Source organism: Vitis vinifera, chromosome 10 (assembly GCF_030704535.1).
Source record: "Vitis vinifera cultivar Pinot Noir 40024 chromosome 10, ASM3070453v1".
Classification (NCBI taxonomy): Eukaryota; Viridiplantae; Streptophyta; class Magnoliopsida; order Vitales; family Vitaceae; genus Vitis; species Vitis vinifera.
In genome coordinates, this window is record NC_081814.1 from 643,281 (window position 1) to 668,295 (window position 25,015).

The 25,015-nt window shown below is 32.9% G+C and overlaps 4 protein-coding genes across 4 annotated transcripts; 1 reads left to right on the plus strand and 3 right to left on the minus strand.

The window, feature by feature from the left end:
* Positions 1-69: 69 nt before the first annotated feature.
* On the minus strand, positions 70-4,130 carry LOC100245299 (uncharacterized). Its single transcript, XM_002263731.4, has 7 exons — positions 3,762-4,130; positions 3,398-3,464; positions 2,455-2,501; positions 1,508-1,595; positions 1,103-1,236; positions 894-992; positions 70-502 (listed from the first exon to the last, which is right to left on the minus strand). The coding sequence occupies exons 1-7, from the start codon at positions 4,074-4,076 to the stop codon at positions 422-424; spliced, it is 831 nt and encodes a 276-aa protein (XP_002263767.3). The 5' UTR covers positions 4,077-4,130; the 3' UTR covers positions 70-421.
* Positions 4,131-4,639: 509 nt separating this feature from the next.
* Positions 4,640-5,783, minus strand: LOC100260556 (cytochrome b561 and DOMON domain-containing protein At3g25290). Its single transcript, XM_002264072.2, has 3 exons — positions 5,413-5,783; positions 5,070-5,324; positions 4,640-4,972 (listed from the first exon to the last, which is right to left on the minus strand). The coding sequence occupies exons 1-3, from the start codon at positions 5,611-5,613 to the stop codon at positions 4,691-4,693; spliced, it is 738 nt and encodes a 245-aa protein (XP_002264108.2). The 5' UTR covers positions 5,614-5,783; the 3' UTR covers positions 4,640-4,690.
* Positions 5,784-6,196: 413 nt separating this feature from the next.
* On the minus strand, positions 6,197-6,934 carry LOC100243449 (protein STIG1). The gene has a single exon (XM_002263619.5). It carries the CDS (start codon positions 6,872-6,874, stop codon positions 6,359-6,361), a length of 516 nt encoding a protein of 171 aa, XP_002263655.1. The 5' UTR covers positions 6,875-6,934; the 3' UTR covers positions 6,197-6,358.
* A 679-nt stretch (positions 6,935-7,613) lies between these two features.
* On the plus strand, positions 7,614-8,374 carry LOC100248583 (protein STIG1). Its single transcript, XM_002263547.5, has one exon. It carries the CDS (start codon positions 7,677-7,679, stop codon positions 8,190-8,192), a length of 516 nt encoding a protein of 171 aa, XP_002263583.1. The 5' UTR covers positions 7,614-7,676; the 3' UTR covers positions 8,193-8,374.
* Positions 8,375-25,015: the final 16,641 nt, after the last annotated feature.

Here is a 25,015-nt window from a genome sequence, read left to right on the forward strand (position 1 = left end):
AAGATGGTATTGGTCTTTTTCTTTTTTTTTTCATGATAGTTATGCCAGTCCAGAACTTTCATGGTGATCTAGGTATTAATTTTGTCTTACATTGATGACCCTCAACATGTAAATGACATTAATGTTAGCACTGTGATGATCCCACCCTGTAAACCTAAAATGTTCTGCGAATGCATAAGGATTCAAAGCTCATATCAATGGAAAAGATACCACATCATGTCCATCTTAAATGTACAGAACTCCTAAAGAACAGTATGGATTAAGATGGATTCAGATATAGCAGCTGGCCGTCCGGGCTTCATTGGGAATAAATTTATGCTGAGACACTACCACGAAATGAAACAGAAATGGAGTAGGTTTTGCCATGATGCTGGAATGTGCATCAATTTCTCAGGCTGCGCAACAGAAAAGCTGAGGGCTGCTACTTCGGTTGCTTCTTTGGGTACTCCCTGGCTCCAAATATGGTGGATCCGATTCGCACATTGGTACTGCCCATTTCAATCTGCATAGCCAGCAGGTTCACTGATTAGTTGTATGGTTTCCTGGTTGACAATCTAGCCTTCATATTGTTGTGATTCATGCAGGATGCAAATTTCTTTGTGCTTTTTTTTATTAATGCATCAATAGAATTTTTAGCATAGGATAATAATGCTCGTTTGTTTTTTCTCCCCCTTCCTTTTTCAGCATGTGGAAATATAACACAAACCCTTTGAATGCAATTACTTGATTCCGCTGAGTCAGTTTTTTCCCTGTGAAAGCATGTCACATGTCATGACACTTCCATTCCATGAACTATACTTGATTTTATCATAAAGCTAGCCACAAAATCATGGTGATGATAAAAAATGCAGATGTGAAGAGAAAATGGTTTCAGCCAGAGGGTTTATCCTTACTGCTAGCTCAAAATCACCAGACATGCCCATTGATAGCTCACATTGCTCTTCTGTAATCCCAAGTGACTTGCAAACCTCACTTCTGCAGTTTGCTAATGTCTGAAAAACACAAACATTTTTGTAGCAGAAAATTAAGAAGCACAAGGAACAGGGGAAGAATGAAACCAAGGAATTAATTATAAAAGCAATAAAACATGTGGAACAATCACCTTGAAATTCTCTGGAGTTGATGTATAATCCAGCATCCCTATTGTCATTAGGCCACCAAACTCAAGGTTTGGGCAGCCCAGAGCAACATGTTTCACAAGTTCCACACATGCTGCAGGATCAACACCAGATTTTGCTGCAAAAAGGAGCAGAGGTCAATAAAAAGCCCAAAATTTTACCAAGCTATTAAGAGTCCAAGAAAGCATCACAGAGAAAAACTAATATGAGCCCAAAACTATACAGAATGGCTTTTCTGTGCATCTTTCGTGTGAATTTGCATTTCCAAACTTTTTGTTCATGGTAACATACATCTTTAGCTATAAATAGTCATACTTAAAAAAAGTGAATATTAATCGGCTTCTGTAGTCAGATTTAATCACCCCAAGAAATGGACAAACATAACTTACATTCTTCTCCACTGGTGTTCACTTGCACCATGACCTTCAAAGGCTTTCTTCCAATGGTTGCAACCATACGGTCAAGACGATCTGCAATCTGCAAATTACTTGAAAGGAACAGCAAAACAATTAACCAAATGCATTGGTGAGTCAATAAGAGACTGTTGATCACTTAAAAGAACACCTTTTTTCATTCTTCCAAATTTAGCAAATTAATTAGTGAATGGAATAAAAGTTGAAATGCTCATAGCACAATCAGTTGGACAATTTTTTCCCCTTTTGTTTGTCACTCCATCATAATAGTAATTAAATAATCCAGCGGGCTGACACCGGTGGCAGTGCTACTTCTCCCACACAGATATAAAAACAACCTCTGAAGGTGATGGAACAAGATTTACTACTTTTGATATATAAAGGTTAAAGTCCATAGACCTTCATATTTTTACCCCAATGAATCAAAAACTTGTATGGACTTCATTACACTTTTAGCGTCTAGGAAGGTCATCATATGTATACTTCATGACACCCTCTTCATCATTTTTCCCACAGTATGCTGCCGCCCAGGGATCCTAAACCCCATCAGTGCAATCAATGAGGTTCCCTTCCATACTGAAACCTCCTATAAACAACAACCTTATCCTAAGTTACTAACTAGCTTTAACAAATCATTTTTTTGAACATTGAACAAAGGGGGGTCTTCAAGGATGATATCATGTTAAAGTGAAGATTCTTATAAAAAAAAATACAGAATCCCACAATGCCAAATAGTTGTCTATTGTACAAAGTACAAACTAAAAGCAAAAGAAGGAACTTCTCCATTTACCACAAATGGAAACTAAATTATCTAAATTCTTCCTAAACATAGAACACACCATGAAATGCTGTCTTATCTGAGACCTTATGTACCATACATGGTTTCTACTTTTCTAAAATGCAACTGATATGTAAAAGATTACCTTCTCATCATCTACAGTCTCCACCACGGCAAGGTTTGGTACACCAGCTGCAAAAGAAAAAGGGAGGAATAAATAAACATCATAGTCCTCTCTCAAGGGGACACAAAGTTGATGTCAACCAAGCTTAGAATGAATATGGCCCCCTAGTGGGTTTAAAGAAAGAATTGGCACCAGTGAAGAACAAAGTTGGTAAAAATGAGTTTTTTAACAACAGAAAAAATATCTAAATGATCTAATATCATGTTGAAGTTCTAAATTGAGATTCAAGAGAGAAAAAAAAAAAATAGAAACAGTGGTAGTTAGTAAAAAGTTAAAACGACAAAAACAAAAACAAAAACAAAAACAAAAACAAAAAACAAAAAACAAGTCAAACATGAAACATATTGAATAAGAACATCTAATCCACTGAACCCAAATGCACTAAAAGAACTAACCCTCTCCATCCTCTGCAAAAAGAGTTCATGACAATATTCACAATTTAGAAGAAAATAAGAGCAATTTCCAAATGTATCAGCAGAACAAATGAAAGTTCTGAAATGAAGATTCTTTACTTTCTGGCATCTCAAAAAGAATATTTAACGGACCTGTCTGACTAGAGAAAGAATTCAGAATTCACGCTACTTCAATTGCTATAAGAGAGGATTTACTTCCACCTCAGACCCATAAAGAGTATTCAGCCTCAGCAGCAAGTAGGATTCAAAATTCAAAGCATTCGTTAATAAAAAATTGTAACTTGACCCACCCACTAAATCAATCAGAAATTGTAGGAAATCACTGTCAAGACCAGCTTCATCCTAAAACATATTTCCATTATAACGTTCCTGACACATATGTTTCTAATTATCTCCATCTAATCTACAAGAGAACAAGTGGATGCCAAACCAATATGTAATGACATCAAATCAAGGACATCTGACATATGGATAGAGAATGATAAACATACTTAGAAGAGGTTTTACTTTGTTGCTCTGCAAATTCCCAATGAAATGCCACTCGATGTCCTCCGGAAGCTGCAGCAATAAAAAAATTGTAAAAATTAGATTCTTTCCCTCTGTTTGGTTGCTGACAAAACAGAGCGGAAGGAAAAGGAATCTTGAATTTTTCTTTTTTTTCCCCTGCTGTTTCAGAGTTCAAAAGGAAACGATTAATTCAGCTCAATTCTCCAATTCAAACATCTGAATTAAGCACAATGAATCCGTGCACCAAGTAATTAAAGGTAAGATTCACAATTTCAATTCAATAGTTTTCCTGCATTTTTCTCAGCAAACAAACGGAGCATTTCCTGGAACCCAAAGAGATTAGTGAACCTGCGGTGCCTTCTCGATGATCTCCTGAACATAATTTTCACCGAAACACCGGTGGCCGGAATCATACACTTCCCGGATGAGGGAAACTGACTTGGTCTTGCTCACGGCCACTACCCTGATCTGATGGGGCCCACGTCCGGACCTCTCCGCTGCCTGTTGAACTCGATGCAGCACGGATCGGAGAGCCGCGGCGGCGACACCGTCCATGGCGGAAGCGGCCATGCTTGACTGCTCTGCTTCTTCTGCTCTCTCCCCGTCTCTGCTCTCCAGATTGTTCATGGGCCTGGGCTCTTCGGCCCACGCTCTCATTCTCATTCTATATGAAATTGGTGGGGACACGTGGCTCGTGAATGACCCTTTTGATCTTTTTCTTTTTTCTCCAAATACTCTCAAATTATTCCTCTTTTCTCTTTAACTTTTATATTAGTGTTTTAGTTTTATTTTTAAAAAATTAATAATTTTTTAATTTAAAAAATTTATTCCCATGAAAAAAATAAAATAAAATTTATTTTTTACAAATGAAAATTATGACTAATTTGTACAAAAACATTTAAATTTATTTAAATATATATATTTTCTCCGATACTAATTTTCAGTGTCATAGCAGACATCCAATATTTTAAATAGCAACAATATGATCAAAATATATAAATAAAAAAGGTATATATAACATGACATGCCTCTCCTCTATTATTAAAAATGGTATTATTGATATTTAAAAGTTTTAATATGAACCTCCTTAATAGAGTTTTTCTATATTTTGATTTAACCCTTTAATTTTAAAATGAAATGATTTAAATTCTACAATCATTTTCCCATGGAAGCCATTGAAGATCTGTACCCATCACATTGAATTGGAAGTTTGATAAAATCAAAGATTACAATAGGAAATTCTAATTCTCTTGAGGAATTGAATTCATTTCATTTGATTAGGAATTAGCAGCATAGATGCTACTGTTCAACAACACAGTCTGGTTCTGTACAAGCTTAATCCATCTGACGATTTCCAATGCGATGGAAACCAAACCCATAACCACAAGAACTCCCACGTAAAACCAGATCCATTTTGCAGCTGGGCTTTGATGGTTGATCCCTACAAAAATGTTGGTCATAATCAGCACCATCAGCACATATCCCAGAAGACGATGGCATATTTCCCAGTACTTGCGGCACTTGTTTTCTCTCCTCGGCTGCAGAGCAATAGAAAACATCTGCAGAAAATGTAAGATGAGGGAGACTAACAAATATGAATTAATTCATGATCGAAGCAGATGGATATGGATGATCAGAAAGAGATTTGACCATTACTTGGAGAGTTGAAAATGTGAAGATAATGATGCCGAGAACCCGGTGACTGTGAAAAGTGTAGTTTATTGAGGAGTTTCCAAGCCATATACCAATGGCCCATCCCAATGATCCCAGAAGATACCCCAGAGTTTGGCACAGTATGTGAAGGGTGAACCATTCACTGCATTCCATGGGGAATTTTCTGAAGTATCGAGCGATGATCGCCCCTAGGGGCAGGAGTGTGCCCCATCCTATGATGTTTAGGATCCCGTGAACCTGCCAAGAGATCAGTTGAGCCATGGTTTAATTCTATCGATCAAGAATCAGGAACTATTTTTGGGGATAATTTTTGGATTTTGCTTACATTTCTCAGGTGATGCCGGTGATGCCAGACTCTTCTTCTCTGCCATGAAAGGTCTGTTGTAACTCCGGTATCGGTCTTCTGAGAAGTAGCTGGCGTCGGGAGCTCGTACACCTCTCTTGCGGTTGTGAGGTAGAGGGCAATGGTGGAGGGTAGGGAGAAGAACAAACCAAGAATTATAAGGCTATGGGAAGTCATGGACATGGCCTTTAACTTGGTTGAAGATACTTGAATGGTTTTGGACTTGCCGGAAAAAAATGCAGAAATTGAATCCACTCCAAAGCATCCATGAAATGATCAGAAAATTTCACTGAGCTCTAGGGCTTTTTTTAATAACTGCACAAGCCTATGATGATCCATCATAGACTTGTTGCAGAAAAAAACCATGGCCTACAAATTTTGTTAAGTAGTAAAGGACGAGGAGAATATATTCTTTCCTTATACAACATGGGAATCATTTCTCACTTGCTTTAATGGCATAACACACAATCTGATATGATTCTGATTTCCAGCCTTTTGCCCCTAAGTAAATTGATATGATGCTGCTGTCGCCATAACTTTTAAGAACTCTTACGTTTTTTAACTCTCTGTGTAACGCTTAGACAAGTTAAGGTTATATAAATATAAATCTATAATTATTATATATATGCTTTCGTTTACGGCAGGCTCCGGCTATCTATGCATGCCAACCGTCCAACACCAAAATATCTAACCACTGCCACGAATTTGGTAGTGATTAAGAATATTTGCACGTCCCATACCCAGACTAAATCAAGGTTTTTGCTGGTTTTATCAGTGAGAAATGTACAGAATTGAACTTTATTATCAATGGAGATGAGGTATGAACACCTTAATAGGCATGATACATAGTGATCAATCCTGTTTTCACTGAGAAGTAATACAAGCCATTTATGAATCAATAAGAAACTCAAGCTTAGTAGCGATAAAATCATGCATAACTGCACATCCCGTAAAGACATGTCTCCCACTTCTTGCACTTGTTGCCGCACCTACCGCAGTTCAATGGATCGACAGAGGGGTTCACGCAGTGCCCGCGGCAGCAGATATCGCCGTGTTTGCACTTGCGGCCGCACTGTCCACAGTTATTTGGATCCTTCCCTATGTTTACGCATTTCTTCTTGCAGCAATCTGGACCAGGGCTGGACTTCCGACGACAAATCGGTGGAAACTTATCACAGGTCAAGTGCTTGTTCTGAAACATGAAGTCACTAGTCCCGTCTGAAGAAGTTGTTTCTTCGCCTTCAGGCAATGCTATGTAGCTTTCTGGGCTTTCAGGCAATGCTAAGTGGCTTTCCACAGCTGAGTCTTCCTTGTTTTCATCAGCACTCCATGCTGCTCCAACAATGGAGTTGTCATCGTTGTTTTCATTGCCACTCGATGCTGCAGAAACAGTGGAGGTAGTGATGGAGAGTATGAAGAGGAGTTTTAGCAGCTTCATGGCCATGAATGAAGAGAAGCTGTGAAGAGCTGGGTAGGGAAGAGGAAGTGGTGAAGCAATATTGATAGGAGATGGGTTTTTATACTGAAATATGTGGGAAAAACGTTTTGTTCTGTCTCGGTAGCTTCAATTCATCGGACGACTTACGAAACACAGAATATCTGGCCCATAAGAAGAAACCGATTGATTTGAAAGAAAGAAAATTAGAAGCTTAGGTTGCGTTTGTTTTTTTAGCTTTTTGTTAAAAACTATTTAATTTTAGAATTTACGTTGTTTGTTTTTTTACTTTTTCATGACTTATTATAAACTTTTTACTAAATAGAAAAAATCAGAATATGTGATTTTTTTTAAATAGAAAAAATAACACAATATTTTTTTTATTTTTTAATACTTAATAGAAATAAAATACTATAAAAACAAACAACTTAATATTTAATACTATTAAGTATTAAGTTTCTATTTAAAATTAAGTGAAAAAACAAATACCATCTTAGTGTTTCTGTACCCACGTGTAGCCAATAATTTTGATCTGTAAATTATTTTAAGTTATAACATGTTTTTCTCTCATCCTTACCGGCTACACGTGGATACAGAAACACTAAGCTTCTAATTTTCTTTCTTTTCAATCAATCGGTTTCTTCTTATGGGCCCACGTATTCAGTGTTTCGTAAGTAGTCTGATGAATTGAAGCTACCGAGAAAAAACAAAAGGTTTTCACCACATATTTCAGTATAAAAACCCATCTCCTATCAATATTGCTTCACCACTTCCTCTTCCCTACCCAGCTCTTCACAGCTTCTCGTCATTCATGGCCATGAAGCTGCTAAAACTCCTCTTCATACTCTTCATCACCACCTCCACTGTTTCTGCAGCATCGAGTGGCAATGAAAACAACGAAGACAACTCCATTGTTGGAGCAGCATGGAGTGCTGATGAAAACAAGGAAGACTCAGCTGTGGAAAGCCACTTAGCATTGCCTGGAAGCCCAGAAAGCTACATAGCATTGCCTGAAGGCGAAGAAACAACTTCTTCAGATGGGACTAGTGACTTCATGTTTCAGAACAAGCACTTGACCTGTGATGAGTTTCCACCGCTTTGTCGTCGGAAGTCCAGCCCTGGTCCAGATTGCTGCAAGAAGAAATGCGTAAACATAGGGAAGGATCCAAATAACTGTGGAAAGTGCGGCCGCAAGTGCAAACACGGCGATATCTGCTGCCGCGGGCACTGCGTGAACCCCTCTGTCGATCCATTGAACTGCGGTGGGTGCGGCAAGAAGTGCAAGAAGTGGGAGACATGTCTTTACGGGATGTGCAGTTATGCATGATTTTATCGCTACTAAGCTTGAGTTTCTTATTGATTCATAAATGGCTTGTATTACTTCTCAGTGAAAACAGGATTGATCACTATGTATCATGCCTATTAAGGCGCTCATACCTCATCTCCATTGATGATAAAGTTCAATTCAGTACATTTCTCACTGATATAACCTGCAAAATCCTTGATTTAGAGGGGTGTTTGTTTTATTTTTGGATTTTTACAATTTATTTTGAGAATTTAATTTATTTGATTTTCTATTTTTTTTTATGATTTATTATAAATTTTTTATTGAAAAAAAAAATCAAAATATTTCACCTATTCTAAATAGAAAAAATAACATATTATTTTTTTTAAATATTTTTTAGCACTTAATAAAATAAAATACTATAAAAATAAACAACTTAATACTTAATCATTTTAAGTATTAAAGTTTTATTTAGAATTAAGTAAAAAAAACAAACACCATTTTAATATGGGTATGAGACGTGCAAATATGCTTAATCACTATGAAACATTTGTGACAATGATTAGATATTTTGGTGTTTGGACAGTTGGCATGCATAAATAGCCCGAGTCTACCATAAACGTGAGCATATATATAATAATTCTAGATTTACACTTATATAATCTTGAGTTGTCTAAATATTACACAGATCGAGGGTTAAAAAAACATAAGAGTTCCTAAAAGTTATGGCAGCAGCATCGTATCAATATACTTAGGAGAAGATTAAGTATGTGACATTTAAACTCTGAGGATTAGAAATAAGGTAAAATATAAAATAAAATAAAATAAAAATTTATATATTTTTAAATTACTTAATTTTTATAAAAAAAATTAATAAGTTTAAAATAGCATATAAGAATAATTTATTAATTTTGTATCCAATTTTAATTTTTCTTTATTTCTTCATTTCTTCTATTATTTTTCTCCACTTTATTTTTTTATTTGCATTTTCCTTAAAAAATTTTTAGAACCAAGCATAATGTAGGATCCATAGTCTTTATTGGTAAAAAACCATCGTATGTAGGGATCTTCTTTGAGATACTAAAAAGGAAAAAGAAAAGGATTCTTATGCTATAATTAGCAAAGGGTTAAATTAATTAGTACCGACGTATTATCAAATGAGATATTGACACGTGTAAAGGTTATAATAAAAATTTAAACAAAACCTATGAAAATGAAAGGTCAAAATCTCGTTTTGCACGTTCAACGGTCCAAAGGAATTCTTAGGAACCCACCCATGCGGTACATTAAAATTCTCCTGCGGCGAATGAAAGTGAAAGGAGTCAAAAACAACTTATGGAAGCCAAGGTGCAGAGTATAAAGCAATTGCCTCGTTGTTGAAGAAAGCAGATCTCGTAGCCAGGCACACACCTCTCATGAATTCAAGCTCAAGTTTCTGTGCCCACAGGCTTTGTTAAGAAGGGTTATACTATAGTAGTAGTAGTGGAGGGAATAATTATATTTTGGACGTACGTATTCCACCTAGACGAATCTATAATATATATATATATATATATATATATGATATATTTTTATAATATGCTTAAAAATGTGTGAAATTGAAGGTTCAAGTGTTGTGATAGAGAATCCTTGTCGATTTAAATGTCACATTTATTAAAATAGAGAATAGAGACAATTAAATGACATGGACTAACTTGTCAGAAATTTCCATTAGAATTGTTCCACTATGCCAATTTTATTTAAAATTAATTTTACAGGTTATTAAAATAGTATTATATATATATATATATATATATATATATATACACACACATATATTAAACAAGATTTTTTTTGAGGAATTTAAAATAAAATTTATATATTAAACAAGATTTTCCTCTTTATATTAATGTTTTTTAAAATAATACTAAATCAACCCTTCTCTTTGAATTTTGCAGAGGCTAACTGTGTTTGGATCTCAAAAACTAGTACGAAAAAGAGTGTGAAACAATCTCAAATTATTTTGTTTGGCTTATTCTCGAAAAAGCCAAAGAAAATAAAATATTCATGGGAAAAAATTATGAATTTTAGATTTTTGCATGTAGGGAAGAAAAACAAATTCAGACAAAAAGTTCAAGTATATAACTCAAAATTTTTACAACCCAATGGAGCCTAAATGAATGGGGAACCATTCAAATAATAGGCATATTTGATAATATTTTTAAAAATGGTTTTAAAAAATAGTTTTGTAGAGAATGAATATGAAAACAAAATTTTATTTGAAAATTTAGATATGAAAAATGATTTTTTCAACTTAATCATTATGAATGTATTGAATATTTATATACAATATATATGTTCTTCATATATTCTCCATATTGAAAAACATTTTAAAAAGTTTGTATCAAGTTGCAAACTATCATGAACTATCATGTGACACACACATGTATAAAATCCCGATTGGATCTTAATGAATAATCTCATAATCACCTTGGGATAAGAATATATATATATGATTATCTGGGTCATGTGATAGTTTGTAACTTGGTTCAAATTTTCAAGTATTTTAAAATTTATAAAATAATTTTGTAAATTTAAAATTTTAAAAACACTTGAAAATCCGAATTCTATAAATTTAAAAACACTTGAAAATTGAAATCAAGTTACAAACTATCACATGACTCAAATAATATAAGTATTCTTTTATCCCAAAGTGATTATAGGTCATTCATTCAGATCCAATCCGGGTTGGGAATGAATTTTGATACAATTTTTAATTATCACATGACTTTATCACAATTATTTTTAGATTTGAAGATGATTGGGGGGTCATTAATTTGCTCAAATCCTAATTAAGATTAGGAATTGATTTTAAATTGATTTTAATGTCATTTGTAAATACATATATGCATCATTTTTGGATCCCAAGGTAATTGTGAGGTCATTCACTTGTATCCTAATAAAAAAATAGGAACTCATTTGATACCATTTATAGTGAATCATTCTTGTCTAATTAAACATTATTTGCTATTCTCATGATTTTAAAATCAGTATATATCAGAATTATCATTGAACTTCATCTTAAAAACTTTAGCTTTGTAAATAGGGATGACAATGGGGTGAGTTTTTTCGGGTACCCGTCTCATCCCGTCCATAATGGGACGGGGTTCAATTTTAATAAATGAGTTTAGGAGGTGTTTGAAAATTCTTTTTAAAACCCGGGATAGGTTCAGGTATTGCCTCATCCTGCCCGTCCCGCCTTGATTATATATAAAATTAATTTAATTTAATTTTTATTTTACTATTTTTAATATATAGATAATAAAAATCATTTTTAATAAAATAAATTATAAAAATGTAATAATTTAATTATTTATAAATACATTTATTTTAATGTAATTAAAAATTTTAAAAGTAATTTTAAAAAAATAAAATTCAGAAAAAAAGTTAAACGGGATAGGACGAGTATAAGAATTTATGAGTTTAAGACCAAAATAATTTATTTGTAAAAAAAAATGATAAGAATAGTATCCATTTCAAAATATTTGTCAAAGTAGTCTTCTTTATTCACGTAAGCATCCACATGGATTTTAAGTGTAAAAAACTACTGTTGGTGACTATGGTTTTAAAACTTACAGAAATATCCTTAAAACCACAATTACAAACTGTGGTTTTATAATTTCTATTAGAACCACAGTTACTAACTGTGGTTTTGAAAGAAGTATCCTTAAAACCACAGTTATAAACTGTGGTTTTATAATTTCCCTTAAAACCACAGTTAGTAATTGTGGTTTTACAATTATTTTTTATCCGCATCTATTTTAATGGTGTTATAATTTTAATATTATTTTTAATTTTTTTTTATCAAAACAACCATAAAACCACAGTTAGTAATTGTGGTTTTACAATTATTTTCAATTCGTATTTATTTTAATGGTGTTGTAATTTTAATATTATTTTTAAAATATTTTTTTATCAAAATAACCATAAAACCACAGTTAGTAACTATGGTTTTACAATCCGCAGGTGTTGTAATTTTAATATTATTTTTAAAATATTTTTTTATTAAAATATCCATAAAACCATAGTTACTAACTGTGGTTTTAAAAGAAGTATCCTTAAAACCACATTTAGTAACTGTGGTTTTACAATTATTTTCAATCCGCGTCTATTTTAATGGTGTTGTAATTTTAATATTATTTTTAAAATATTATTTTATCAAAATACCCATAAAACCACAGTTACTAACTGTGGTTTTAAAAAAAGTATCCTTAAAACCACAGTTACAAACTGTGGTTTTACAATTTCCCTTAAAACCACAGTTAGTAATTGTGGTTTTACAATTATTTTTAATTCACACCTGTTTTAATGGTGTTGTAATTTTAATATTATTTTTAAAATATTTTTTTTATCAAAACAACCATAAAACCATAGTTAGTAACTGTGGTTTTACAATTATTTTCAATCCGCTTCTTCACATATGAACTAAAGAAAATTATTTATTCATATTATTTTTAAATTTTAAAATATCTAAAGAAATTGTTTATATTATTTTAAAATTTTATATTTTCATATGAAAATTAATGCCAATGATTATGATTTTAGGTTATTTATTATTAAGTATGATTTGAACTTATGTCTTGGTTAAAATGTATAATTTTTTAATTATATGAAAGAAAAATAAGTAATGGTTGTAATAGTTTATTTAGTTAGAATTTCTTTCATTTAAACTTTAGGATGCATTTGAGTTTTATTTGTTTAAATTATCAAGGAAACATGTGAATAACATAACATCACTAATTTGAATTAACACTTTATATAACCTTAAATGTATAAACCAAAGTATAATAGTTTTACAAACATGAAAAAAGATCTCAATGTGTCCCACATGATGGAATCTTTCTCTTTCGTTGTGAACATCTACGGTAGATGGCCATATTTGTTGTATCCATCTGTGCTATCTGAAAAGTCTCCATCTCTATAGATTGTGACACGTCATCTACATGAGCTGTCGAGTTAGATGGAACTAATGGAGGTAGAACTCGACGTACACGTGGAGCTCGATGTCCTCTAGGTACCCGTACATGTAATCGTGCGGCATGAGCTGTCCCCTAAAGAAAAGGTAGAGGTGTAATGGACTCTGTAACAGGTGGAGGTGCAATAGACTCTGTAACAGGTGAGGGTGCAATAGACTCTGTAACAGGTGGGGGTGCAATAGACTCTGTAATAGGTGGGGGTGCTCCAATGATATAGATGGTTGAATAGGGGTAAGGGTAGATGGTATGGTAGTCTCGGGTCGAGATGAATGGGCTGGTATGGATACATCAAGGGGAGAAAGTGGTGACTCTAATGATGCAGATGGCTGAAATAAAGGAAAGGTAGATGTGACTGGTGGATGTGAGGGTTGTACCAAAGTAGATGCCAAAGGTACATGTCGGTGACCAGCTCGACGATCACCTCTCCCCCGACCTCTAATGGGTGGTACCCTAATAGGCGTAATCAATGATGGTGGTCTCATGGATGACCCTGAAGATGTGGATGGCTCATGTGTCGAGTGTACGCGATGGTCCTCTCCTATAGCACGTAAAACATCAATAGTAATTCGGTGAGTTTCCTATAAATCATTTGAAATAGCCATATGTGATACGACGGTGATCTGTATAAGAAAATGAAACATGAGGCATTTGCACATAATTTAAGTTTAACATTCATTAAAAAATGGTTTTGTATCTCAAATGCTCTCACTAATAACTCAGTGGCAGAAGCTGTACTATGGAACCTCATATGATCTCTATGCAAAACAAATGTGATCAGGTGTCGCGTGATACGTCGATACCACTACATATATGGATCATAAAAAGACATGGTAGTAATCTCAAGTGGTGCTGTCGCAATAAGCTCAGAACGAGTAGCCCAAAGAGAAATATACTGAGCATGGAATGTGACCCAATCGTACTGATGTCGTCCTCGCCTATCCACTAAATGTTGCTCCATATCTATCAAACAAGGTGGATGTATCCCTTGTTGCATACGAAACTGGCGTAAAACTCGCTCTGGTCTATGCCGCTTGATAATATCAAAGCAAATTAGAGGCAACATAGTTCGCCAAATTTCTTCATCAGCCTGACATATAGCCGGAAGATGTGCAATCAAATCTACTGTATATGGTTCCCATAATACCTGTAATTTTTTTTTAAAAAATAATTAGTCACATTAGTGGAAAATATTGCAAAGGTAATCTTACGCATCTACACTTTAGCTGATCATGTGTCTGGGCATCCAATTGATCTCGATAGAATGTCAACACATGTGGTGATGGGTTATGAGACCAAGACAGGGGTACTCTCCACTTATGGCCCAATGGATCGATTGGGAATGCCTCATCTGGCAATAGATGATCATGTAAACCATCAACTACATCATCATGTACATGTGGGACTACTATAGGCACAGGAGGACGACAGAAAACAGGTCGACCCACATAAAGTCTCTCCCATGACCACAACTACAAAATCAGATAACATTATCAAAATTAGACAACTTACAACAATAATGTGAGTCAATTAATTATAATAGATAGTTATGTCGAAATACTTGTAATAGTGTGATAGGTCCAGAAATCTCTGTGGCACTATCTAAACTCACACGACATAGCTCTCTATATAGGTATGCCAACACTGCACTACCCCAACTATAGTGAGAAATCTCAATGAAGTCTCTCAACAGTGGAAGGTAACATAACTGTACATGTGTGCCAGTCTTGTTTGTAAACAATGCTCCACCCAATAGTGCTAATATGAAAGCATGCGCATAACGCTGTAAAATAACATCATCGACCCCTGTTGGTGGATATGAGAACTGCTCACGCAACCATCGTGCTGATATAGATGACCTTCTAATCTGAGATGGGGGTGGGACGACACCTAAAAGCTCGGAACATAGTAGTGACCAATCTATGTCACATGTGCCAGTGATAGGAGGCCCATGAATATGTAATCCTAGAATCATGGCTACATCCTGTAAAGTAACAGTCATCTCTCTAATAGGTAAATGAAATGTGTGTGTCTCGGGTTGCCATCGCTCAACAAGACTCGTGATCAATGGCCAATCTAGTGAAATGTGTCCGACACGATATACACCATAAAATCCAGATTGCATCACATATCACCGAATACGAGGGTCCATCTCCCACTCTCGCATGAATGTCCATAAACGTTGTCGACATGTCAATACCTGATTAAGCTACAAAAGATACCATTTCGATTAAATAAGAACTTAATTAAGGTTTATGATTATGTTTTTCTATACATCTATATTTATATATACATATATACCTGACCAGAATCCACTAATTGAGACCTATGTCTGTCCTGTAGCGCTAAAATAGAGCGATCTAATGAATCTGGATCGAATCTGCCCTCTCTATGCTCCATTACTATACTGTCATAATAAACTAATGTTAATATTATAATTTAAACTATTTATTTGCAACCAATATCAATATCCAAGTACAATAATTTAAAAAAAAATTGTCAAGCACTAATGTTCACATCCAAATTTTAAAAATTTCATCAGAGTATCTCTTATAAATAAGGTATTCTCCAAAATACAAACAACCTGATTAATCAAAATATTTATTTGCAACCAATATCAATATCCAAGTACAATAATTTTTAAAAAAATTATCAAACACTAATGTTCACATCAAAATATTAAAAATTTCGGCATAGTATCCCCTATAAATAGGGTATTCTCCAAAATACAAACAACCTGATTAATCAAAATATTCATCTGCAACCAATATCAATATCCAAGTACAATAATGAAAAAAAAATGTAATAATATGATGTTCGCATCCAAATATTAAAAATTTCGACAGAGTCTCCCCTATAAATAGGGTATTCTCCAAAATACAAACAACCTGATTCATCAAAATATTCATATTACAATTTTGAAATTAACAACAAAGTCTCTCTTATAACATAAGTATTGTCCAAAATACAAATAACATAATATCAACATCCAAAGCCTAGCACCCATCATGAAGGCCCAACACCCATGTTCTTATTTGGACAAGAACGACAATTGTGACCACTTTGTTTGCACAAACCACATGTAACCGAGGTTTTATCTTCTCTAACATCCATTTCATCGTGCAAACGAGTAGATTTAGGTCGTCCACCTGACACACGTTTCATTGAATCTGCAGGCACAATAACTAGACCAACATATGGTGGCCACTTGTACTCATTGTGTATGGGGTTAAACAGTGGTGCCCAAGTGCTAAAGTACGATTGTATAGTATAATAATGTTGAACAAACGATCTAAAATCAATTGAACGAAAATGACATGCCGCTAGAATATGACTACATGGGAATCCATATATGAATGTTTTGCCACATGTGCATCTATGCTCACGTAGGTTAACACGATGTGTTCTTCCACCAGATGATGTCTTTTTACTACCCCTACTGGCCTTCACATGAAACAGTCCTTGGAAGTGATCATACAAAACAACCTCATGAGAACCTGCCTTAACAACATTTGCATTAATCTTAGCATCAACATAAGGAGTGTATTGTTCACCTGAAGCAAGTCGACTAGCACCATGTTCTCTTCTTACAGCAAAGTAACTATTAACTTGATAGAATGTCAATTGAACAAATGCGATGATAGGGAAACTTCGTGCCCTTTTAAGCACACTATTGAACACTTCTGACATGTTCGTAGTCATTATGCCATATCATTGACCTCCATCATGTGATAATGCCCATTTCTCAAAGGGAATAGCCTCCAACCAGTTGAGTACGTCTTGATTGATTCTCCCAATTGTCTCCATATGCATGTTGAATTTTTCTACCTTAGTTTCTAAGGCGGCTCTGCATAAAAGTTGTTTCAAGCATTTGTCCTTAAAGTGAGTCATAAAGTTGCTAGCAAGATGGCGCTTACAAATTCGATGATATGCATTTGGCTCAGACCAACCAAGATAAACATTAGCAAACGCAGCCATAATGCCCGGATGACGATCATAGATAACACAAAGACCCCTCCTTTGAGTTACTCGATTTCTAATACATGCCAAAAACCATCCCTAACTATCAACATTTTCACCCTCAGTTAATGCAAAAGCAAGAGGAAACAATTGATTATTTCCATCACAGCCCATGACAATCATTATAGTGCCCTTATACTTCCCATACAAGTGTGCACCATCAATAGTGAACACATGACGACAATGCTTGAAGCCCTCTATGGAAGGATGAAATGCCCAAAAGACTCGCTGAAATACCTCTTCATTTCGCATATTTCCTGGGAATGTTTTAGAAATTACAACACATCCTGGATTGGTTTGCTCTAAGGCACCAAAAAAATGTGGCAGTTTAGCGTATGATTTATAAAAATCACCAAAAAAATTAGTTACTGCTTTACGCTTGCCTTTCGAAGCCTTAGTGTATGAGATATGGTACCCGAATCTTTCTACAACACTTGCTTGAATGGCAGCCACTGAAAGTGTGAATTGTGTCTTAATCATTTCCTCTATATGGGCGGCTATCAGGTTTGAGTCTAACTGATGATGATCTTGGTTCATGCAAGGATTGACACATGTGTGTGGGCCACTATATTTGTTGATCTCAAATAAAGATGTCCCTTTAACAACCGTAGCACGAAGTCTCCAGGGACATTGAGACCATTCAGCTTTCTTGTATCTTAGGACCAACAATTTCTTTGTGGATGACAAAACGATTTACTCTTGGTGTGAATTAATAGAGTACATCTTTACAGCATGTTGCAAATCTCATTTGGAATTAAATATTTGTCCAACTATGAACTCTCCAATTGGATGTCCCATAAGAGTGTTTCCCCATGGGGTCCATTCACTTGACACAACATGACCAATGTTTTCAACATTTTCAAACTGTGGTGATGGTGCCAAATGATATTGCATTGGAGATAATTCAATTGGGTCATCTAAATCCTTTGTATCTGGATTGTTTGACAAGTTACATCCTTCCCCATCCACAACCACATATCTCATTTGTTCTCTTTCAATTGCCTCATGAACAGCTAAAAAAGGCGAGCTACCTTCCCTATTTTGATTATCATCATTATGAACATCCTCGGCTCCTACACTGTCATCATCACATCGTCTTCCTTCTTCGTCTTCCTCATCCTCTTCTGATCTATGCTTAAAAGTAAATGAATTTTGAACATTACTAGTACCATCATTTTCACCAAGTAACAAAGGCATGCAATTACCAATTGGTGAATTCATTTGTAAGTCAATAGGTACTTGTTCAACAAATAACTCAACTTCATCCATCCCAAATGTGTTATGCATTTCTAACATTCGAGCTACACCACTATCATTCTTTACTAGGCAAGGTTGGAATTTATTCACTTTTTTCATAGGATACTTACAACTAAGTATTAATCGAAAATGTTCTTTATTGATGTCAGTGACCGAGTATATCATTTCCAACAGTTGTTCATATGTTGTCCCAAGAGGCACATCAATAGGTTCAACCACAACTCTATCCCCAACATAATCAACATCGTTTTGTGTTCTCACCATTTTCCCATTACAAAAACAAACTATTGCCACCCATAAATTAGACATAGTTCACCTATAGAAGAAGCCAAAAAAATCAAATCAATTTCATTTTTAACCACAAAATTACACAATATAAATTATTGCTAATAACATCAATTTGTAATGAAATAACAAATAACAATAATAGGGTATGTTATTAACAATAATCAAATAACAAATAACACCTTAATATCCAAACAATTCAATGTTTTTTATTAATAATATTTTCTTATTATTTATTACCATTAAAATTGAATAAAAGGTTGTTATTTTTCCATTAACAATTAAAATGTCTTTGTTTAAGCTACCCAAATTAAGTGGGAAATTTTTTTAAATTTGTTCAAAATTTGATTTTATATGAGTTTCAAAAATGAATGTAATGTGTACATATTCAACATAATTAATAGTTACGACTATAAATATTTTAATATTTTCCATTAAAATAATTAAAAAAGAGAAAGCGGAATAGTTAATACACTTTTGCTTATGTTTGGTTAATTTTTAAATTTTTTTAATTTAATTAAATTTCTACAATTTATAATTTAATAAGTTAAATTTGAAGTAAAAACTAATATTTTCTATATATTAAATTTGGTTTTAGTGTTTTATTTATTTATTTATAACTATTGAGTTCTTCAAATATTTTATAATCTTCAGAAGTCTATCTCGATTTTATAGATTTTTCCCTCTATGGCCTAAAATATTTATAAAAATATTCTAAATAAATTTCCTTATTCTATGAGGAAATATGATATCACAATAATAAATTAACTTAGAAAATACTTTATACAATATTCTTTACAAAAAAGAATTTATAATAATTGAGAATTTGATACACTTTCTAATATATGATACAATTCAAAAGCTAACCAATAATTACAAGCAATTTTCATGGTTTGGAGATCCAGTCTAGGTTCTACATGTCTTTTTACAGTTTTATAAAGTTGTTAGCATTTGTATAGGTGCTATTAAATGTTCCACATGCCATTAAATGATTCGAGTTCTAGGAGCCTTAGAGTTTGGTCATGATTCGAGTTCTAGGAGCCCTATAATGGGGAAGAGATTGTTATATGCACAATAGTATTATCTTTATAAAAATGATGATTGAAAAATGACACACTCAAATCTCCTTGATCCTAATAATTTTAAAATATATATATATATATATATATATAATAATAATAATAATAAAAAGTATATATTTTTTTAGAGGAGAAAAAGAAACAAAAATAAATTTAATAATCACTTCCAATTTTATAAAGTTAATAAATTATGAAAACAAATTTAAAAATAATTTGAAAAACTTAAGCATTTGTAATGATGGTTTCTCGATAAATCTAGTAATTATAATAAATAAGAAGATAAAATATTTTAATAATAAACAAGTAATTATAACTCATAACCCTAAGGATTTATTAGGAAGTGTTTTGAAAATAGTTTTAAATTTGATTCTATTTGTAATATTTTTTTAGAATAAAAATACATATGGGAAGATTTTGGACATGTTTTCTTGTTTTTCAAATATTTATTAAAAATTCAAATATTTATTAAAAATATATTTTATTTATAATATTTTATCTATCAAAAACTTGTGTTTGAAAACAATTAATAACTATAGACAATTTGATATTAATTTTTTAGTTTTCATAATAATAATAATAATAATAATAATAATAATAATAATAAGTGAAATATATATATATATTCCATTGTGTTTTTTTATTTATTTTAATTTTCTTCTATTTTTTATTTCTTTTTGTTCCCACTCGATTTTAAAATAAGTGGATTATGATTAATTTTTAATTTTTTATTAAAAAAAAGGAAAATAAACAAGTGGATTATGATTAAATTTTTATTTATTATTTAAAAAAGGAAAACAAACAAGTGGATTTTTAATTTTTTATTAAAAAAAGGAAAATAAACAAATGGATTGTGATTAATTTTTAATTTTTTATTCAAAAAAGGAAAATAAACTAGTGGATTTTTAATTTTTTATTAAAAAAGGAAAATAAACAAGTGGATTGTGATTAATTTTTAATTTTTTATTAAAAAAGGAAAATAAAAAATGATTAAACAAATAATTTTTATATTAAAAAATTCAATCAGTTTTCAAAAATTTAAAATTATAAAAATTAATTCAAAAATAATTATCAAATATCCCTCAAATAAAGTTAAAATAATTTCTTTATTCGTTCCAAACCATCCTTTCCGACAGCCCAAGAAAGTTAAAATAATTTTTTTATGCGTTCCAAACCATCCTTTCCAAACCATCCTTTCCGGCAGCCCAAGAAAGTTAAAATAATTTTTTTATGCGTTCAGCCCTTCCTACCCTCCTTCTCCTCTTTCTATCATCAAAACTAAAAAATTCCAAGCTTCAACGCAGAGATGAGAGAGGTTAAAGAGATGAGAAATCCACAATATTCCCATGCTATAAAAGGCCAGGCAGGCCAAGCGAGCCAAGGGCCTATTCCACCAACATATAGGTGAGTGGGGTGCCATACCCTCCTCCTCACTCCGGCAAAACCTTTGTTTCCAAAAACTATTATTATGAGGACTCCTTGTCTTCATCATGGGGATTCAGTGATCCCGAGATCAAGAGAAGGAAGAGGATCGCGTTGTATAAGGCTTATGGCGTCGAGGGAAAGATGAAGGCCTCCTTGAGAGGTGGGTTTTGTTGGGTTAAGAACAGAGCTAGAAGATTTTATTTATTTTTATTAAATTGGGCAAAATCAAAGATTTTGCATTTGGGTAAAAAATTTGTTATTTTTGCATGACCTGCACTTCTTCTTCCTCTTCGAACCCTAACCCACCATTGCCCAAATTTGAAATCTACCCAAACCCCCCAATGTACAGAATACAATTTCATTTAATTTTTCATTTTCCTCTGTTTGGTTAGTAAGAAAGCTAAGGAAAATGACGGAAAAAAAAACTTACCTAGTAGATGTTGCTAGTGGAGCTACTGGTGGGAGCCGTAGATGGTGGGAGCCGCAGGTGGTGGGAGCCGCAGACGGTGAGGAGAGATGGTGGGAGCTGCAGAGAAGAGAAAATAATAATTAGGGTTTTTGTTTAATGATTTCAAATGAAAAAATTGGGTCTTCAGAGTAGTGGATTGCTGATGTGGATTCAAAAGACTACTTTGACAAATAGTTCAGGTGGTGAGAGCCGCAGACGGTGAGGAGAGATGGTGGGAGCTGCAGAGAAGAGAAAATAATAGTTAGGGTTTTTGTTGAATGATTTCAAATGAAAAAATTGGGTCTTCAGAGTAGTGGATTGCTGATGTGGATTCAAAAGACTACTTTGACAAATAGTTTGAAAGATGTATTAATTTGGTTTTTTTTTTCTAGTAAACATTACTTTGACTGCAAACTCAGAATTTATCATACCTGCCCTACCTTGTTTAATTTTTTAAATGGGATGGGGATAAGAATTATTTTGAATAAATAGGACGGGGTTAGGATGAGGACGACCGTCCCGAACCTGTCCCATTGCCATCTCTACTTGTAAAGGGAAGACATGGAGCCACCAACTCTCCGTCCCCATCAAAAATTTGCAAACTAACCACATGGCCACAAAACAACCCCACAGTCTCTACACTTATCCACAAAATGAGAATTGGTGGACAGTACTAAATATTATTGATCCACTTTACGGTAGAACGTGACTGGTCAGTGAAAGTTTCTGGTCCGAGCTTCACATGGAGCGTAGTAGCCAAACGCTGGCCAACCTTTTGGGAAATTATATGATTTTATGCTCCAAGTCAACACGTAAAGAAGACGTAGATGGAATCATAGGCCAAGTGCTTTCATAACGAATTCAAAGGATGGAAAAAACCGTAACTCAGTAATTGACCAACATGGGCTGTTGGGTTTGATTTTGTCACCTAAATGAGTCTGCGTACACTTGTTTTGACAATACACGTTTTGAGTTCCGTCACACATCGCCCTTTCCACCTGGCTACAATCAATATTATCCCTTTCCCATTTGTCTTAGAACCTTGGGACCTTAGAAGTTTCCATGTTGAATGTCATTGCCTAAGAGAATAATATTGTATTCACATTGTTTATTATCAATTTAAAGTAAGAGAAAATGTGATATATGTAATAGACTCTTCTTAAATTATTAATATAATTAATTAGTGGATGCAATACAGAGAGATAGACATATGTTATGAACTCCTTCTGATTGAATATATGTTATATACATTTTAACGGGATGGATGATATATCATGGAAGCAAAACGAAAAATGAGACTTGGTTCAATCATTTTTTAATTGTAGGTATAATTGTTCGACAGATGTTATGTAGAGAGAGAAAAATAAGTAGATATCATATAAGGAAAGCCGGAGAATATATAACTAAGAACTCTTCTTAACCGAGTGTATATATATATTGGTTCCTAATTTTTTTTCTTTTACATCATTGGATGTTGGAGTAATCGGATGGAAAGTTAGAAACATATGTACAACCATTCAAGGTACCTTATGGGATAGGAATGAAGCCATTGGCTCTGCCTTGTCTCAAGAGGGAAAGTTCCTGTGGAAGCTTGCTGCTAATGCACTAAGCAATAATCATTTTCAGTATGAGTACCATCAATTTTTTGTAGTGCTTCTCCTTTTCTCCAATTTCCCTCTCCCATTGGAAATCTGGAAGGCCTATCTCCTATTTAATTTAAATAATTTCCAAATGGTGATTGATGATGACCATCCCATTAGCCACAAATCTTACATATTCCCATATATAAATCCTAAGCCAGTTGAAGTGTTGAATATGAATGAATTTAAAAAATAAGTGTTCTTTGTTTCATATCTCATTCAATCATGTAATCCCTTCTATAATTAGTGGGGATGCCTATTTTGATCAGTGAGTTGCTATTTGTTTTTCAATTTGAATATCGAACAAAAATCACTATAAAAATATGATTTAGGTCATGTTTGGTGACAATATTAGAAAAAGATTTTCAATTCTCCAAAATAAAAAATAAAAAAGATAGGTAAGAAAACAAATTTTTAAATAATATTTATACAAATATGATGAAGAATAATTAAAAATAAATTATTACATATAAAAATTATTTTTAGACATATAAAATAAATTAAGAACATTTTAGGTTTTTAAATAAATTTTTATTCTAAGAAACATAAAAAAAAAAAAAACAATTTTCAAAAGTTGATTTTTAAAACACTTTTCATACATAATCTTAGATTTTAAATTTAAGATAAAATTTAGAATTTTTAACTTATTTTTTATTAAAAAAAAAAATCATTGTGACAAACCCTACATCAGCCTCTTTGATCAACCCATCTAGCCAAAAATAAAAATAAAAATAAAAATAGGAAGTAAATTTTTTTATTTTTATTTTACACTCTTCAAATAATTTCTTTAACTTATATCTAAACTTATTTCTTTGTACTCAATTTTATATTTTTGTACTTCAATCGACATATTTCTATAATCATTTAAGATTCAGATTTAATCATACACTTAAACATGGTTATGGAACATAAAATTTGTTTTAAATTTAAATTTTTAAAATTAAAATTTCACAAATAAAAGCGAATATGTCTTTTGAAGTAGGCACACACAAAAAATATAGATCCATAATATCATAGATATACAAATTAGGCAAATATTTTTTTTTCTAAAAATAAATGGCATACTTTTACCAAATGGAACATTCCAATTTCTTCTATAAAATATAGTCGATTCTCTTACACTATTCAAAATTAAAGATATTTTACTGTAATGTTTCACGCTTGCTTGAGATTGGATCAATTTTTTACTTACACGTTTTTTTTTCAAAGATGCCCTTAGATTAATGTAAAATGTCAACTGCGCAGACATTCCTGTTAACAAAAGTCAAGAAGATAGGCTAGCTGAGAACAAGTGCGTCCGTAATGGTTTCTAAGACTTATTGTTCAGATAAAAGGAGACAGACACACGGCGTGTAATGGCGAATTGGGCACACCAGATTTGTAATCCTGATGCCTAACACCAAGTTCTGTGTTGACCGATTGTACTTGTCAAATGGATGTACGTCGGTATGAGAGATGTTTTCAAAAATAATTTTGAGAAACAAAATTTTAGAATAATTTTTAAATACTGTGCTATAATATTTTATAAAATAGAAATTTGTTTAGAAACCCTAAAATATTTTTACTTCCGATGCATGTAACACTTAAACTTTTTTATTAAAATAATTATTTTTAAATATTAAAAAGATTAAAAATATTTTCTAAAATCAATATCAAATATATTTTAAATGTATTTTAAAATATAATTTTATATGTAATATTT